The sequence below is a fragment of the Equus asinus genome, chromosome 3 (genome assembly GCF_041296235.1).
Source record: "Equus asinus isolate D_3611 breed Donkey chromosome 3, EquAss-T2T_v2, whole genome shotgun sequence".
NCBI lineage: Eukaryota > Metazoa > Chordata > Mammalia > Perissodactyla > Equidae > Equus > Equus asinus.
In genome coordinates this window covers 6,900,129-6,919,704 of record NC_091792.1, presented here as the reverse complement: position 1 = coordinate 6,919,704, position 19,576 = coordinate 6,900,129, and the positions used below count along the sequence as shown (strand labels likewise).

Here is a 19,576-nt window from a genome sequence, read left to right as displayed (position 1 = left end):
TCAAGGATGGTTACGCTAACTGGTTAATTCTCTATGAAGAAATCACTGCATTCTTACCCTTTAAATTAAAAAGCTTAAATTACATGTGCTTCTATACTCCTGTGAAACTCCTGAGTAGACAAAGCTGTCTCTGAAATCAATAACCTTTCAACACATGGAGAAAATATGCTAGGATGATATGAATAAGCAGTTGGGATTTGTTTGCTAAATGAAAACTAGATATAGGTAGGGAATCCTTGGAGCAGCAATCTTGTTCTCATCAAAATTTGTTTTTCGGGGGCCAGCCCCATGGCTGAGTGGTTAAGTTTGTGTGCTCCGCTTCAGTGGCCCAGGGTTTCACTGGCTGGGATCCTGGGTATGGACTGGCACCGCTCGTCAGGCCATGCTCAGGCAGCATCCCACATGCCACAACTAGAGGGACCCACAACTAGGATGTACAAATATGTACTGGGGGGGATTTGGGGAGAAAAAGCAAAAAAAAAAAAAATTGTTTTTCGAGATCAGGTGTGTTCAGGGTGTTACGGCCATGGACAAAAATTTGATTTTCAGTAGTTATCTTAGCATCAGGTCAATTTTAGTTATATAACTCAACAGAAACAATTTCAAATATAAATCAATCCTTGCTTTTCACATGCACATAAATTGTGCATTTTCACATGCACATTGAATGTGTCTATACATTACCATGAAAGAAGATTAGATTAGAACTAATATTTTCTGGCAGCATGAGACGTTGTAAAGGGAGAGATCAGGTACCCTATCTACAAATTAATTTATTCTGTGCAGCAAGTTTTAGAAATTTCTTTATTACTCTAAGGAAACTAAGAATAAGCAAAAAAAAAAAAAAATTACAGAGTGTCTCCACAGAAAACTCTGCATTATTTGGAATATTGTTTAGCCTTCACAGCTTTTGAGCTATTTTACGTCTGTAAATTACAGATAACAAATAGCAATGCAAAATAATTCTTATCTATTGACATACAAACAAATTCTGTTACAGTGGAGGCTCAATTGTCTTCCTTCCCCTGCCTATGGAAAAAGCCAGTTTCATATCAATTTGTCAGTTCATTTCAACATACCCATTTTCTCCATATATATTTTTGATTCTTTGTTTTCTCCTTTGAATCAGTTGTAACATTTGTCTGGTTCCCTCATTAATGATGAGTTAAATAAAATCCTTAATAAGTGCTCATTTTCTATTTAATGAGCACTATAATTTTACTTCTTTTTCAAAATTATCCTTTAACATTGCCATTATTGAAATGGCTAATCTGAATTTTAACTTATGTTAGCTCTGTGTTTCATTTACTATCTTTCCTGTGTTGAGTTCAAGAAAATTTAAAAACAAATCTGCAAATTTAGACCAATTTCATAAATGAATACCAAGATCCCAAGTTTGATAGCCTTTCAGCTTCCTGTTTTGGTGGTTTTTAAACCCAGCATATCAAGGAACACAATCCTTGCCTAAATTCTTGCCAGTATCTTAGAGGGAGCTTTAGCTCAACGCACAACTAACAGCACTAGTTTCTTTTAATTCTGACAATAAAGTATGTTCTTGTTATACACAAAGTCCTTTCTCTTCAGAATTAATTTTTGTCATGATAATGGCCCCTGGGAAGCCACCCTGCTTCAGCAAAAACATCAATTGAGGTTTTACCAGCAGTGTCATTTTCGATAGAAGTTTTTACAAACTCTATACTACCTCAGAGATGCCATAATAACTGTCTGAAGCAAATGCCATATACTGTGATCTCCTCTTTCATGGAGTTTATGTTTTAGCGTGAGCCTGTGAAGGGGGAAGTGGGAAGTGGCAGAGAATAAACACATTAAGAAATAAATTAATCAGATCATTTCAAATAGTGAGAAGAGCTATGAGGAAAATAAAAAACAGAATAGCGGAAGAGAGGAAGATGGAGTGGATTGGAGGTTCTCTTTATAGAGTAGGCAGAGCTGGGATTTCGGAGAGGTGACATCAGCTGATGATAGAAGATCTGGGGAAGAAAGTCCAGGCAGAGGCCGTGAGACAGAATTGAGCTGGCTGGGCAGTGCAGTGATCTTGACTGTGATCAACAATAAGAAATATATTTTCCATCTTGACCCAGTACATAGCAGAAACCAAAGTTCCACAAAATGATACTTATACCATGTGTGATACATTCTAACCATTTGTATCCTATCCTGTTCACAATCCACTAAATTGATTTCATGGCCTAACACCAGCTTGGTGGTTAAGACCTGAGGCTTTAAGAATGGATTTGAATCTCAACTCTGCAACTTACTAGCTATGATACTTTCAATATGTTACTCAACTTAAGTTAATATGTTAACTTATGTCAATATGTTAACTTATGTTACTTACGCTGCTGTTTTTACATCTTTAAAGTGGGGGTAATAATAGTATCTACTCATGAGGTCTGATATCAGATTTCCCTCCAGAAAGACTGAACCAATTTATGCTTTTAACTTCAGTGTATTCTTATTTCATACGTTGTTTCTCTAAACCCACACCATTCATCTTTTTAATCTTTAACAACTAGCTTTAATTTGCATTTTTAAAATTCCTAGTGAGGCTGGGCATGTTTTCCCGCTCACTGGATATTAAATGCAGTTGCAATTTTCATTTCCTACAAAATGTATAAAAATATGTTAAATATAAAAATTGACTAACTATACAAAGCTTTGCCTAGCCACATTATATAATTCAGAACATGGTTATCATCATATTTATAAACTTGTTTGTCATTTTTAATTAAATATCATAACTTGTCATTTTGGATTAAATGCAGTTATTTATTTACACTTATCTCCCACTAAATTACATAAAACCAATAAAGGAAAAAAACACATTCTGAGGAGATGGATAAAAATCAATGAGAATATCAACTACTCCTTGAATTAGTCTTTGAAATGATTACAAACTGAAAAATACTAAAATTTGTATTCATTTTCACTTTAACCAATAGGATTCAATATTTTAAATCATAGCTGCAAACATACACAAATGAAACTACCAAGTATTCAAAAAGATGCACACAATTTCAGCCATATCCATCAAAAATATTAAAAGAGTTGCCTACTATAGTGGAAGAGAATGGTTGTGCAATGAAAAAATATTTAAATTAAATAAGAGAGGGCTGTGCATGAACTGATGATAGATAATATTAGGCCATGAAGTGAAGAACATGATTAATTCAAGCTGCAGGTTAAAAATTTCTACATTTTGTACTTTTCCTAAAATCTACTTAATTTTTAAGAAATGAAGTGTCTGGTGACATTATTGAGTACCTTGTATGTGCAGGGCCATATGCTAGATTCTACCACAAGACAGACTATCTTGTCTATTAAAAGTAGCCAAAAGCAAACAGCTTTCCTTAAAACTGACTTTCCTTCTCAATTCTCAACTTACGGCAGTGTCAACAGCTTCTATTATACGTTATTATCTCTGAAAATCATGGACTAAGGAATTCTGAGTTCAATCAGACTGATGAAATTTGCTGGTCACAGGAAATCAAACTTGAATTCCCTGCCTCTGTAGATGATCTGCATACATCGAAGTAGAAAACAAAAATCAATGTTTTTGGATTAATTAGAAGAGGGAATAAAAAAATCTCAAACAGAGATGTTACAAAAAGTTATATCAAAGAGAATATAGTAAAACCCACAATGGAAATTTAATTATCTTAACACTGTTTAGATATTAAGCATTAATAATAATTTTATCCTTCATTTTCCATGAAGTTCAAAACTTTTCCATGCTTTCTCTTTGATCAGAGCTCTGATAAACTCTACTAGTTGTTGCCATAAGGAAACAGCAACAATAAACAAAGCCAACCATCTCCTCTTCTCATGCCAAGCTAAGGCATAGCTGCCAATGAGGTTAAATGGAAAAAAAAAAAACCACACTGGATATGGGAAAAAAATTAGTTGAGAAGTTAGAAAATATCTTTTGCATCAAGTTAATTACAAATTCAGTCTCTTTGCTCAAATGAAACTACTCTTTGTCTCATGAATTCCTCTAAACACACACACACACACACACACACACATCAGACTTAAAGAATCACAACGTGACTATTAGGGACTGTCAAGGTTTTTGAAGATAGGTGGCTGCTACTGCTAGATAAGCTTGTGACTCCAGAGAAGAAGAGAGAAACTAGAGATAGTGTGGCTAAGGCTTAAAGAAGGTACGAATAAAGATACAGGGTTTCTACTTTGGCCTCTTAGGGCAAGGCTAATAGTACTTTCAGTTTTTCCCCTTAACCTTGCTTTACCACTTCTCTGGAATAGGAAATTGAGAAAAACTTGTACAGAGGAGGGTGGGTATTCTTTTTCCTATCAAGGATCAATGACCTACAACAGAAAAAACAACAACAATAACTGAAGATTTACACAAAAAGCAACATAATTTAGGTTGCGGGGTTAATTTTTTTTTTTAGAGAAATATGAAACATCTGATTTTTAGATTAGGAAATCTTAATACTTTATTAAATAAATAAATAATATTTATTTTATAAACCTGAAAATTACATGTACTAAAAATACAGTTTTGTGATGCAGTTAGTTGAGAGGAATAAGAAGACAACAGGAGGATGAGACTTTCTCAATAGGGAGAGACAGAAAGACAGGTTGTAGGAAAGGGGGACAGAAAAAGAATGTGAGAGAGAGAGCAAAATAGAGAAAGGTGCATATGAGGAGTTGCTGAAAGTAGTGATACAAGAAAAGATACAACTTGGGAGATTACCTGTTTGGAATGTAAGCTTCAAGAAAATAAATTTTTACCTATCCATTGGTATATCTATTAGCAGAGTAATTATATTTAACAACTCAAACCACTGTAACTCTAATGCATTTTGAGCAGGCTTTCTCAACTTTGGCACTTTTGACATTTGGGCCAGATAACACTTTGTTGTAGGAGACTGTTCTGTGCATTATAGGATGTGTAGCAGTATCCTGGACTCTTCCTATTAGATGCCAGTGGCACTCCCCTAGTCTTAACAGTAAAAAATGTCTCTAGACATTGCCAAATGTCCCCTGTGAACTAAACTGCCCCCAGTTAAGAACCACTGATTTAGAAGTTCCCCTCTGAATAATGATAAAAAAATGAACGAAAGATGCCTAAGATATGCAAAATTATTCCGAGTTACTCTAGTGACTGAACACTCTCGGGAACAAGGTGAGATTAAGTTTAGAGCTGAATTCATCTAAACTCATATCACTTGTTACAGTACTGCCTGAAAATTGCTTCTAAAAGATATGAAAGCATATGGGTATAAAGGAATGTCTAACGTTGAGCTACACAATCTAAGGAAGGGCAGCTGATCTGTCCGAGACTGTTCTTCCAGCACGTGGGAGGCCTCTTTGTATGTATGAAAAACACAGGCTGTGGCCTGGATTCTGGTCTGCTCTAGTACTAGTTAGCTGTAGGACCTAAAGCAAATCACTTGGCCTGGAGAACAACTGTAGGCTTCTCATACTTTACCACGAGTTCAAATATACTCTTCTAGGGAAATAGTTAAATAACTTCCTTATATATATCTATTACTGTTACTCTGTTGAAGGGCAAGTAGTGTGAATACTGTGGACTGGCTTGCTTATCCTCTACTCCTTTGCTACTCAAAGTGTGGTACATGGGCAAAGTATCAGCATCACTTGGGAGCTTGTTAGAGATGCAAAATCTTAGGCCTCACCCCAGACCAAGGAAATTACAATCTGCATTTAACAAGAGATGATTCATCTGCACATTAAAGCTGAGGAGCACTGTTCTATTCCACCTTCCTACGAGATTATTAGAAAGGGTGACTTTCTAACTGCAGAGGCTGGAAAGGTTAAAAACTACATTTCTCAGGTTTCTTTTTGGTTAGGGTTCTGGTTAAAAATCAGGTCTGAAAGCTCACACTTACATGCTTATTATGTGCTAGGGACTGCTCTAAGCACTTTAGATATACTATTAGCTCATATAACCCTCCCAACAATCCTTTAAGGTTGATACAACTATTATTCCCTTTATACAGATGAAGAAACTGAAGGCAGAGAGGGTAATTAACTTACCCAAAATTACATTAGTAAGTGGCAGAGTTAGGATTCAAACCTAGGTATTCTGAATCTAGAATCTGTACTGTTAATCATATACTTAATGACAGATCAAAGAGGAAGCATAAGGCTTCCCTCCACTGCCATTGTTTTTTTACAGATGATCTTGTGGAACATACTTTAGTAGGTGCTGTTATAGAGGTTCCTTCATTTATTTATTTAAATATCTCTGAATGAACATTGATCTCAAAGTTCCAGGCATTGCAAAAGGCAAGAAATAGAAATGAAGAATTACCATTTGAAAGGAAGCAAAATCAACCTTATCTATAGACTGGAAGATTATACACCTAGAAAATGCAAAGAAATCAAGTCTAAGAGATACTAGTATTTATAGTATTAGAATTAATAACAGAATTCAGAAAGGCAGCTAGTTAAAAACTTAACATATAAAAACCAAAAGCTAGAAACCAGCAGCAAAAACACGATGTGGTTAAGAAAAATTCCTTTCACAATACCAACAAAAATATAAAAGCTTAATATAGACTTTCGTATTTATAACTATCATAAAGGATTGTAAAGCCAGGGAGAAAGTGCATTATTCAATGATTGGGGGGGATAAAAAACAGATTAGCTCTAAACCTCACACAATACATATAGTCATTCTAAAGAGACTAAATACATAGAGTAAAAAACGTCCAACCATAAACACACACACACAAGAAAATACTGGTTGATATTTAACTGATTGTAGGAATAGAAAGAATGTTCTAAACAGATATAGATATATGTGTGGGGCAGGTGTGTGTGTGAGTGGGTGGTGTGTGTGTATGAAATCACAAATAAAAATTTCTTTAGCTAATAAAAATTTAAAGCATTTCTAAATCAAAAACATCATAAACAAAATTATAAAGCAAATAGCAAGCAGGGAAAATATAATCAACATAAAATAAGGGATTAATACCTTACAATAATTCCAAAAGAAAAAAATGGTCAAAGAACATGATTTAAAAGAAATATAAATGTCTAATAAATATATGAATGGCTTAGTAAACCTCTCCAGCAATATCTTACAACAATAAGATAATTTTTGCCTACAACATTGGCAAAGTTTAATCTATAAATTATACTGTTCATTGCTGGCATGGACAGTTTCCAATTGGCACTCTTATAAACCAATGCTGGGAGTGTACCCTGGTGCAACCTTTCTCGAATGCAATTCTTTAGGGTGTTTCAACAGGCTTCAAAGAGTGTGACTTGTTGACCCAGTTCTTCCACTTCTAGGAATCCATCCCAAGGTAGAGCCATGAGGGTTTACAGGCAAAGATTTTCATTACAGCATTTATAAAAGAAAGTCTGAAGCAACTCAAATGTGCAGTATTAAGGGTATAGACTTTTAGGCAGCCCTAAAAATAACTTTCATGAAGAATTTTTGATAACATAGGAAAATGACACAACATGCTAAGTAGATAAAACAAGATGCCAAATTCAAATATTACATTAAAACATGTTAAAAATATCTCTCTGTGTATATGCACATATGCACACATAAAGAGAGATGTATGAATGTAGTAATACGAAATATTTGATATTTCATAACATTATATTACTTGGAGTGGGATTTCAAATGCTTTTATTTTCTCCTTCAGATCTCTCTCTATTTCTCCATTTTCCAAAGTACATATTACTTTTATAACCACAAAGAAAGACCTTACAGCTAAAGATAATGCTTCTAAAGTCAATCTAAGGATAATGGGACCTCTCTATGCTCTGCGTAAGCAGGGCCATCTCAGATTATTCAGGCTATGAACCACCTTATCTAAGCAGAGGCTATTCACATTATAGACATATAATAAAAGGACTGGAGATGTTTCGTCTTCCAGCCATGCGGCAAGGCAGACACTCTCTTACATAAAGCCACCTGGCATTCACAGTCATCAACATCCTTGGATCATCTCCCATGCACACAATTACCAACACACATGTGGGATAGCCGTCCCTGTCCCTTCAGTTCCCTGGGCATTTTGCCTCTCTTGCCAATCTCTCTTAGGGGCCTGACTCTTCAAACTTGACATAGTTCCTTCATCTCAAGAGCTTGGTCTATTCTTTTAAGTCCTTCTTTCCTAGGATACTTGATTTTAACCAGGCCTCCTTGGTCAGTCATCCTACCTGAAAAAATTCAGGCCAGAAGGACAGAAGAACCTTAGTTTACTCTCAGACGGAGTAGCATTTAAGGACAAATTATAAACAATAATGCTGACAATATCTTAGTTATTCAGAAACACCTATATCAATATGACGAAATAAATACCAAAATACAGGGGCCGACCCCGTGGCGCAGCGGTTAACTTCACACGTTCTGCTTTGGTGGCCAGAGGTTCACTGGTTTGGATCCTGGGTGTGGACATGGCACCGCCTGGCAAGCCATGCTGTGGTAGGCGTCCCACATATAAAGTAGAGGAAGATGGGCATGGATGTTAGCTCAGGGCCAGTCTTCCTTAGCAAAAAGAGGAGGATTGGTAGCAGATGTTAGCTCAGGGCTAATCTTCCTCAAAAAACAAACAAACAAAAATACATACACATTTTGATCTAGTATAGTAACAGTGAGCCACAGATAGGTTTTGTACAGTCAAAGCTGATGCAAGAGCCTTCGAGGTTGTGGAAGGGCATGACCCTTTCAAGCAGGAGTGGAAAGAAAAATTAGTGAAAAAAAGAATGCACTGGAGTCCCCCCTTATCTGTAGCTTCACTTTCTGGGGTTTCAGTTACCCCTCCAGTCAACTGCGGTCTAAAGATATTAAATAGAAAATTCCAGAAAGAGAAATTCATAAATTTTAAATTGCACGCAGTTCTGAGTGATGAAATCTCCCTCCATCTGGCTCCTTCCCGCCCTGGATGTGAATCATCCCTTTGTCCAGCAGATCCACACTGTACAAGCCACCGGCCCATCAGTCACCAGTAGCCCTCTCAGTTATCGGATAAACTGTTGAGGTATCACAGCGCTTGTGTCCAAGGAACCATTATTTTACTTAATAATGGCGCCAAAGTGCAAGAGTAGTGATGCTGACAATTTGGATACACCACAGAGAAGCCTTCAAGTGCTTCCTTTAAGTGAAAAGGTGAAAGTTCTCCACTTAATCAGGAAAGAAAAAAAATTGTAGGCCCAGGTTGCTAAGCTCTATAGTAACTTTTATTAAAGTATGTTGTTATAATTATTCTTAGCTGTTGTTGTTAATCACTTACTGTGCCTAATTTACAAATTAAACTTTATCACAAGTATGTATGTGTAGGAAAAAACATAGTATATATACAGTTCAGGACTGGCCATGGTTTCAGGCATCCACTGGGGGTCTTGGAACATTTTCCCTGTGGATAAGGGGGACTACCGTATGTGGAGGAGCCTTTAGCCTGGTGAATAGGTAAAGGAAGAAACCTCCTTCATCAAATTGTCAGGTAAGGGCAAAACTCTGTGAAGGAAATAGAAAGGGATTTAATACAGAAAATTACGGGCTGACAAAAATCTTTGAAAGAGCTGGAGAAGCAAAAGTTGGGTGCCTTTTGGAGCTATTGTGTTCATGAGCACACCATCAAATAGCTCTGCTCCAGACAGAAAGGAGCTGCTGCTGCTGCTGCTGCTGAAGCCGCCAATTCTCTCTCCACATCCAGGAGGCTACTAAGACTCTGGAAGACCAAGTAAGTGTGCTAAGCAGATAGGACAGCAGGAAGACTGCCTCTGCCTCATTTCCAGCTAATTAGTTTTGGTTCTGTTTCTATTTATGTGTATCATTGTTTCTGTAGAAGAGTTCATTGTAAGTTCTAAATAACTAGCTCATGAGCCAAGCTTTCAAAAATATTCCATTTGTAATTTGGAGTCCATGTGTTCTTAAAACAACAAAACAAACACACAATATCCCCTGAAGAAAAAATAAATAAAATAACTCCTTAGCATATGTTTTACAGTCATTAAATACAGGTAAAGACACCTCTGCAGGTACCTCTACCATCACTGCAAGGCAGTGCATAAAAATTTTACATTTCACTTGTAAGACTTGAAAAAAACCTTGAAAACAAGGCTTTGTGATAATATTGCCAAGAAATGATTTATCACAAAAGCTTTCTTCTTACACCAATGGGCTGGCTTCTTACACCAATTTTTCTGTTTATTTTTGGCTTCTCAATAAGAAGTTGTTCCTTGGTGTTGATATAGGAGGAAATGCACATCTCAGGTATAATTTTCAATTATTGTGCATGTAGGCTTGGAGTACACAAATAAATCATGTGATAAAAACTGAAATGGTAACATTTTCAAAGGAGTACAGGAAAATGAATTTCCATGACATGCAATGAAAGAAGCAGATATGCAAAGAAGTGCTATCTGTTTTCTAGGATACATGTTTCATTCTTTTTTCATTTCATCCTTTTTCTTTGTACCATAAGCAATTTTGGTAAGACCAGAGCTACTGATCCACAAAATCCACAGAAACTTAAATGAAGTATTTTACATGCTGCCTTACAATTTGCAAACTTACTTTGGGAACCTCAGCTCAAGATGCCCCCACCCCACCTCCGGGAGTTTCTGTTGCTGTTTTCTTCGCTTCCAGTTGAACAACTCAAGTAAGAGGAAACTAAGCCCTTTAGCTACGGAGTCATGGGACAGTCAATGGGGGAAAACCACCAGGAAGGGAATCAGGAAGATCTCCTAGCTACCAGTTATTTGCTTCAGTCACCGTCTCTTATATTGTCATAAGGATGAAAAATTGCACTTCCACATGGTGAGCAAACCTAATGCTAAGGTTTTGTGTGTGCCACACACTGTTAATTCTGTTCCCCAAATGAAATGCTGAAATACTAAAAGGTATGCTTTACCCATGAATGCATTTAGCGATGATCTTGGAGTTCTTGAAATGTGACATAAAGGACAGACGGACAAGGAAAATTGAGAGGAGACAGAATTAACTGATTGTCCCAATAGGGTAGACTGTAGTTAAGGCAAAAAACCATTTGAATTCCTGCTCTTTAATGTAATTCTGAAAGCTGGCTTCTCTCGGGTCTTTCCGAAGGCCTAATTACTGCATTTGCTGGTGAAAATTCATCCCACATATAATTCAATTTCTTTTTAAAAATTTCCTGCCTAATCTTGAAGAGATCCAATGTGATATAATGCCTGTTATCACACTTCATTTAGTAACAGCAAATTCACAGAATCTCAAAAATTACCCAACTTCTCTTTCCCCTTATTACAGCTGGCCTCTTACGCTTCTCTCTCTTTGGTAGCAACCGAAAGCAATTTTCTTGCTTTTTCACTTTTAAAATGAAGCTTGGATCTCCTCTATGTTCATGGAAAGAACTCGCTCCGGGAGAGTCCCTGTCGAGACATCTTTGTCACCCCCCATCCTACACCGCCTTCCGACTCTGATGGCTTATCTGGAGCGACACCCACGCCGCCCCGAGACGCGACGGATGGCGGACGAGCGGGCAGCGGTCCCCGAAGCCCCGCGCGGGGTGTGGACCTGCGGTTGAGAGCGAGTGTCGCCACGCGAGGCGCTTCGATGAGCGACCGTTACGGGGCACACGGCCTAGGGCCCGGCGCCGGCCAGAGACCCCCGCCCGACGGCAGCGGCAGGGCTGCGCACCCCCCGCCCGGAGGGGGACCCGGCAGCACCTGCCGGCGCCCACGCGCGGCCCCGCGGCCGGCCGAGCTCCGGCCAACGCTCCCGGGGGCCGCCCGCCCCGCGGCCACGGCGCCCACGGCAGCACGGCCCGCGCCGCCCGCCCGCCTCCAGCCGCCGGGCCGCGCCGCCCCTCCGCGCTCACCTGCTCGCGCTCCTCCTGCGCCCGCCGCCCGCGCCGCCGCGGGCTCGCCCCGGGCTCCCGCTCCGGCCCCGCCGCCCGCGCGTCCGCGTCCTCGTCGCGCTCCCCGCCACCGCCGTCTCCGCCGCCGCCGCCGAGCAGCTCCCCGGCCGAGCACATCCCGTCGCCAGCTCCCTCCGCCCGCTCCGGCCGCCGGGGGCCAAGCCGCGAAGGCGAAGCGAAGCGGCGGTCGCCGCCCGAGGGCAGCCCTGGATCAGCCGCGCTCGCCGCACACGGGCGCCTCCGGAGCGCGCCCCGCCGGCCAGGGCGCCAGAAGTCCCGGCCCGGGCGGGCAGCCTCCTGTCACCGGCTCGCCCCGCCCCCGGCCCCGGGGCGGGGCCAAGGCGGGGGGCGGGGCCAGCGGGGCGGGGCCAAGGCGGGGGACTGGGGGGACGGGGGTTTCCGCGTGCGCTCATTTGTGAGAGAGTGTGGGAGTGTGTGTGTGTGTGTGTGTGTGAGAGGGCGTGGATGGTGAGAGGGGCTGCGAGTGTGTGAGACTGTGCGTGTGAGACTGTATGTGAGAGACTGAGCGAGAGTGTGAGAGACTGTGTGTGAGAGACCGTGTGTGTGAGAGGCTGTGTGTGAGAGACCGTGTGTGAGAGACCGTGTGTGTGAGAGACCGTGTGTGTGAGAGGCTGTGTGTGAGAGACCGTGTGTGTGAGAGACCGTGAGTGTGAGGCTGTGTGGGAGAGGCTGTGTGTGGGAGAGAGTGGGCTGGCGAGGGAGAGGAGAGCGTGTGTGTGGGGCGTGAGAAGCGCGCGCACACGGTCGCGCTCTCGCGGGTCCGCGGCCGCCTGGCCCCGGGGCTGTGCGGCGGGCGCCTGTCCCGAGCCTCCGGCCGGCCTGTGCGCGTCACCGCCCCTGTCCCGGGCCCCGCGGAGGCTCCGCGCGTGCTGCCTGGCGGGGTTGGTTGGTGCAGCCTTGGGAGCGTCCGGTGGGGTGTCTGCCTTTGTGTGTGTTTCAATAACTGGGTAAGAATCCGTCTCTCTCAGGGGAGAGGAAGGGGGACACGACTAGTTTATGACTTTCTTACTACCTGTGACACTGTGATTTATAACAAGAAATACGTGTTTGGTCTTCATCCCCATTGCTGGCACACAGCTCCTAACCCTAGGAATTTCCTGAGGGAGGAGAGCGTGTCTCTTCTTATGTACCAGGTGCCTTTGGGAAGTCCCTAGGTAACCCAGCGAGGGGCCTGGTCACCGGGAGACCAACCTGTGCTTAGAAGGTGGGAACTTTCCTTCCCACCCCTGGCTTGTGGGGAGGGACGGGGCTGGGGGTTGAATCAATCACCAACGGCCGATGAGTTAATCCCTCTGGCCTGTGCGACGAAGCCTCCATAGACGCCCCAAAGGGCCGGGTTCAGAGAGCCTCAGGGTTGGTGACAGGGGGAGATGCAGGGAGGGTGGGTGACCAGGGATGGGGGGGGAGATGCACGGAGGGTGGGTGACCGGGGTGGGGGGGGAGATGCAGGGAGGGTGGGTGACAGGGGGAGATGCAGGGAGGGTGGGTGACAGGGGGAGATGCAGGGAGGGTGGGTGACAGGGGGAGTTGCAGGGAGGGTGGGTGACAAATGGAGATGCTGAGAGGGTTTCACGCCCAGAGAGAGCACGGAACCTCTGCACCCCACGTACCTTACCCTGTGCATCTCTTCGTGTGGCTGTTCATCTGTATCCTTTATAATATCTTTTATAATAAACTGGTCAAAGTAGGTAAATGTTTCTCACTCAAGAAAATTAATCAAACCCAAGGAGGGGGTGCTTAGAACTTTAAATATGTAGCCAGTCGGTCAGAAGCACAGGTGCCAACCTGGACTTGTGACTGGCCGCTGAAGTGGAGGGACCTGGCCTTTAAACTGTGAGATCTGGGATCTCATCTCCAGGTCGATGGTGTCAGAACTGAGTTGATTGCTTGATGGTGTTGAAAAACACATCAGACTACCTGACCCATTTTGTTAAGGGAAGTTGAGGGGCATTTAAATAAAATACCAATTGTGTATCACTTATGTGTATGTTGAGAAAATGATAGACTATTGCATAGATAAAATATCAGGACATTTGTCAATGGAAAGTAAATATGCCTAGGTATGGAGATGAACTGCAGTTATTTGGGACGTTCTATTAAAATGTCTTCAAGCCCAGAGAGGAAATTAAAATAGGCGGGAACTTAAAGGCTTGTTTTAAAGACCTGTTTCCTGTTTTTGGTAGGATCGTAGGGACTAGAAAACATGCCTTTGGATGTCGCCAATTAGAAAGAAAATGAATCTGGTTTATTTCCTTTTTAAAAAGCCTTAAAAAGCCCAGAAGAAAGAATTTAATATTGTGTATTAAAACTCAGAAAACAATGTCACCATGGGAACCCGAAAACACACCCTGACCGTCCTTATTGCTTTCCTCTCGTAATGACGACACTTTCAGTCTTGAAATTTTGCTTTGGCTCTTACTAGTGTTTCTTACCAAAAATGAACTTACATATTTTTAAATAAAACTTTAGAATTACATATAGTGGCAGAGAACATCAGCCTTTTACTGCCAACTCTGTGGCGCTCGAGGCCCATTTTGAAGCTCTCCCTCTTTCGGGTTGTGTCCGATGACTTGGTGAGTCAAGCAGCCATGCACTCTTCAGTCAGCCCACAGAGTGAGCAGACCCTCTTGTGTACATGAGGACTCAGAAGGCACAGCATATACATGGTGGGGCGGGTAAAAAGAGTAATACAGAGCATAGCTTTTTTCAATTTAGGGAACTAATCTTTTTTTTTTTTTCCATAGTTGTATATCTTAGTTGCAGGTCCTTCTAGTTGTGGGATGTGGGACGCTGCCTCAACGTGGCCTGAGGAGCGGTGCCATGTCCGCGCCCAGCACCGCGCCCAGCACCGCGCCCAGGATCCGAACCCTGGGCCGCCGCAGCAGAGCACACGAACTTAACCACTCGGCCACAGAGCCAGCTCCTAGGGGACTAATCCTATGGAAGTCCTTTAGAATATGTTGTCTGGCTTTTTGGAGATTCAGGCTTCTTGATTCTTTCAGGAGTGTATTGATTCATCATTTAGCAGGTATTTATTGAACACCACTAGGCATTAGGCCGAGGTCAAGTTCTCTACTCTTAAGAAGCTTCCATTTTATTCTCTTTCGAATTCTAGTCTGCTTCTCCTGGCAAAAGCCAAGAGCTTTCACCAGAGGGTGGCCAGAATCCTCTCATCCCCACCTAGGACTGATGTCAGAACCTTTTCTTTTTCTTAGTATTGTCTCCTTTTCATTTAGGGAATGAATTTCTCTTTGAACTGTTATTCTTTTGTTCATAGAGACTTTGGTCTTTCCTGGGAGACTTAGGAAATCACCCCTTTAAAAAAAGATCTAATAGTAGCATTTTACATAAAAGATATTATTCAGGTTACATCACAGACAACACACTTTCAAGCACGTCTTATGGGACAGGAGGGCTGTTTTCACTCTGCTGCACAATATAAATAATATACACTTAAAGCGATTACTGCCTGTTTCCCGTGGGAAATGTAAATTTTTATTACCTAGGCAATGATAACATGTTGGTCTCAAATTGTGTGTAGTTCAGGTGTGATTTTTTGGTATATTTGCCTTATGTTTTCCCAGAAATTAAGTGGCAAGAAACAGATGCATGTCTAAGGAGTGGCCTGTGTCGCGCAAATGTGTCTCATGTAGTTGCTATGGGAACAAGGACTTTTAATTTCTCACTTTTGCACCTTTAATATCTTATCTTTAATGTTCTTCCACTCTTATTTGTATCCAGAGGGAAAAATGAACAAGTCAGAATGATCTGTACTCATTTAATAATATAATGTTAGGAAAACAAATTATTTTTGTCATTTGTGAAACTATGCCAAACTTCATTTCCCAGTTTATTTTTGACAAACTATGATGTTATTTTATTATATGCTTCTTGTGCTTTAATTTTTGCTTCTTGTATGATTTTTTTATCTCCTTCTTTCCTGTTTAACAGAGCCTTTGGTATAGGGAATTATTTTTGAGATGATTGGAATCTTAACTGAAATCCCAGGAAAAAGTATGGATTCTGGACGATATATGTGAATTTGGAGGAAAAAAGAACTTCTTGGAGAACCCTCACTTCCTTTAGTGTTCCTTCAGTTTCAGGAAGCTGTATCAGAGACATGTTGAACCAGTGCTCGCTCAGTGTTCTCTAGCCTTCCCAGAGTGCATGCCAGTTGGGAGAAGGAGATATTTGCCCTTCTTGGAGTTAATTTCTATCCTCTCTGTTGTTAAAGAACAAAATCCAACTGAGTAAATTTTAAGGATCTTATTGGCTTTATTCAGTGATTCATGAACAGAGCGGCATCCAATCTAGCAGATAGAAAAGAACTCCAAAGAATTGTACAGTTTGAGAGGGTTTTATACACCACGGCGAGCAGGAACAAGAAGTTATACTGGGCATTTGCTGATTGGTTAGAGCAAGGTTACTTCCCTTATATGGAGCAAAGGGAAGTCTCAGAGCCAGGTTAGGTAACTCGTGCAGGGCAGGCCAGCGCTCATTGATTGACCTAGGCCCTCCTTTCCTGGGAGAGCTGAGCATAGAAATTTAGTTAAGTTTTGGTTTGCTGATAGGAGGCTTAGCATGAGCAAATCCATATTGGGCTTAATCTGGTTACTTTAATGCTGCTTATTCGCTTTCTCTGGTGTGACTTTTTTCATCTACATGCACTGCTGAGTTCTTTCACTAAAGTAGGAATGTAGATTAAGAGTTGTATTTTTGTTAAAAAAAAGAGTTAAGAGGGCTATTCCAACTTACTCATGTTTTTAGAGGAAAACAATGGAAATATAAACAATTATAAAGTACTACTTAATATATGTTAGTAATTTTTAAAATGTTGTATAAAACCTATCGTGGACAATGCCTTAGGGAAAGGTTAAACTAGTTACTGCTAGTAGCACTGCAAACTGATAGCGTTCTTTTGGAAGTACCTATTCAGAACCATAAAAATATTCATACCCTTTGGCCCACTAACCCCAGACCTAAGAAATAATTCAAAAGAGGGAAAAAACTGTTTGTATAAAGATGTTCAAGGCAGCAGTATAGTGAAGAGTTGAAAGAAACGTAAATGCCCTCCAGTAGGGAAATGGCTGAGTAAACTATGTTATACCAACACAGCTAAGTGTGTAAGGCCCTAAAACAGTAATGATGAAGATTTTGTATCAGCGTGGTAAACATATTTAATATAACATTAAGTGAAAAAGTACAGCTTGACAGTAGCAGAGCCACTCAGCTATCCTGTATCTCAGGAGCTGGGAAGGTAAAAAGAGTAATACAAAACTTAGCGTTGTTCAGCTTAGGGAATAAGCCTGACAGAAGTGAAATTATATGAACATATTGATTAAATTTGGAAGAGAAATTTTTAAAATTGGAAAAACATTTTTGGGTTTTTTTGGTAACGTTACTTTTAATGTTGTAATTTAAAAGTAATCGTTTTTAAAGATTTGGATCTGTTTTCCTTATAAAATGGGTGGCTGGCACCCAAAGTCTGGTAGATTCAACTTCATAGCTGAAAGTTCTATTACCTTTTGTTGAATAATTTAGTTCTTGAATGGGTTTGGATCTTTTATTCATGCTGTTCTCAGTAATTTAGAATCTTAGAGTGGGAGGGAATCTAAGAGGCAGTGTAGAGCACCCTCCTACCCAGTGTAGTCCCTTCTGTAACATTCCCAACAGATGGCCACCATCCTGCGAGAACACTTCCAACTATGGGAAACTCTTTACTTCATGATGCCACCTGTTCAATTACTGGACATCTCTAATTGTTAGAAAGTTCTTTACATCTACTGAATTAAATCTGTATCCTTATCTCCTCTGCCTATTGGCCCTAATTCTTTCCTGCAGTACAAGAAAATGGATTAATCTTTTTTTCCATCAAGACAGTTTTTTGAATGTTTTTTTAGAAAGCATTTTTTTGTCTTCTCTTAGCCTTTATTCTTTCAACTGTTGTTTATAGGTAGATGTTGTAGAATTTGTGGATTTTGCCATTTATCATCTGTACCCACTTTTTGTGTTAACAGTACCCCAGCTTTTTTTTTGTTGATCCAACTCTCTTCCACTCTCAGTCTGTGGTTTTGTTGAAGATGACACTATTCCTAAGTCCAGGAAGGGAGAATATGAATATAAATGTTTACCTTTACTGCGTAAATCAAATACATTTCACCTTCCCTACCTCCCATAGCCACAGTGATTGGTTCCAGGATGGGCACATGACCCAAGTCAGGCAGATCAGGGCCAATAAAACTCAATTCTGGGACTTTTGTTTGTATTATAAGAAAAGCAATCTTGTCTCCAAAATTTGTGGTGTGTGATGATATGAGCTTGGAATTATAGGAGAACCATCTTATAGGGCCTAAGAATGAAGTCAACCCAGCAGAATACATGACTGAGAGATGAACTTTTTTAGCCAGTTACTCCCAAAGTTAAGTTACCCCTGTATGCCTTTTTCAGTTATGTTGGCTGATAAATCTATCATCAAGCCTCTTAGTAAACCAATAATATGTGGATATGTCTATCCTCACATTTACCATATTATAGTAACAGTAACTCCCTTGTTTATATTCTCCTCTCTCCAATTGGACTATATGTTTACAAAGTGCCAGGTATGTAGTAGGTACATAATCAGTGTTTGAGCTGATTCAGCTATATCTAAATTTTGATTAGCTTTGGGTAAAGTCCTTACCCTGTAAAACTCACCCTATTTCTATGCTGATTTTGAGGTCTCCTGCTCTGCTTAGTTTCCTATTAAAAATATCTTTGGAAAATTCCCATCTCATATCAAGTAAACTAGGAGCAAAAAGATGTTTGCCAAACTTTAATCATTATAGAGAAGGGACAGTAAGCCAACGATTGCTAAATCCTTTTTCAGAGTTCATGTAGGACAGAATTAGGGTAGGGAATAGAGACTTGGAAGACCCTAGAGAAGCACATTTTAGATTGTCTGTGAATACTAACCAGCTCCTTTCTGCTTCTGCAACCCAATAGACATAGTATCTATTAAAAATTTTAAAAAAATTCTAAGATTCCTTGTTTTCTTAAATATTCAAATTATAGGCAGTCCTTAACTCATAATTTCTGAGATTTTGTCCAACTTGAACTTTCCATGTCATTAATTGACACTCATAAATAAAATGTGTACTATTGTATTCAGCAGTTGGAGAATGATTATTCTGAGTCATTAGGGGAAAGCCAATAGCTCAGTTTTGGCCCCATTGCCTTCCTTTTCTGAACAACAGTGACAATTTAGCTATTCAATTGAATTTTGACATAACACCTTTACAGTTATAAGGGACAGTGTGCTAGAAAAATTAAAGTTCTGTTGAAACATGTATAAGAGGTATAGTCCGCATCAACTTAATTGCAGTGGAGCAAAGGTCAAAATCATTAGGGACATTAGGCATGTTCCTAATGGCACAATTTTGACATCAACAATACATTATTTAGCTTTAACTTGTTCAGTTCATCTGTGAGGTTCAATTAGCAGGGAAGATAAAAATAAAGAGTTGATACCAATTGCCAGACATTTATTTTCAAATTGTACCAAGAAGATGTACCTTAAGGATTTTTATACAGTTTTTAGCCTTCTGAGAAAGTACACATTTAACCCTCACATAGAGTTTTAGAAATCCGTTGTATGAAAAAGTAGGGGACTGCTTATATTTATTTTTTTTGATAGGTGC

The 19,576-nt window shown here is 40.4% G+C and overlaps 2 protein-coding genes across 2 annotated transcripts in view; one reads left to right on the top strand and one right to left on the bottom strand.

The window, feature by feature from the left end:
• Positions 1-12,132, bottom strand: part of FAM241A (family with sequence similarity 241 member A) — a 41,220-nt gene extending 29,088 nt beyond the window's left edge. Inside the window, exon 1 of the mRNA XM_044767388.2 lies at positions 11,841-12,132. Within this exon, the coding sequence (XP_044623323.2) occupies positions 11,841-11,996 (156 nt within the window). The 5' untranslated portion in view covers positions 11,997-12,132. The remainder of the gene's footprint in view (positions 1-11,840) is intronic.
• Positions 12,133-12,344: 212 nt separating this feature from the next.
• The window catches only part of LOC139044912 (uncharacterized), a 51,653-nt gene continuing 44,421 nt past the window's right edge, over positions 12,345-19,576 (top strand). The window contains exons 1-2 of the mRNA XM_070506456.1: positions 12,345-12,363; positions 12,523-12,847. Of these exons, the coding sequence (XP_070362557.1) occupies positions 12,345-12,363; positions 12,523-12,847 (344 nt within the window). The remainder of the gene's footprint in view (positions 12,364-12,522; positions 12,848-19,576) is intronic.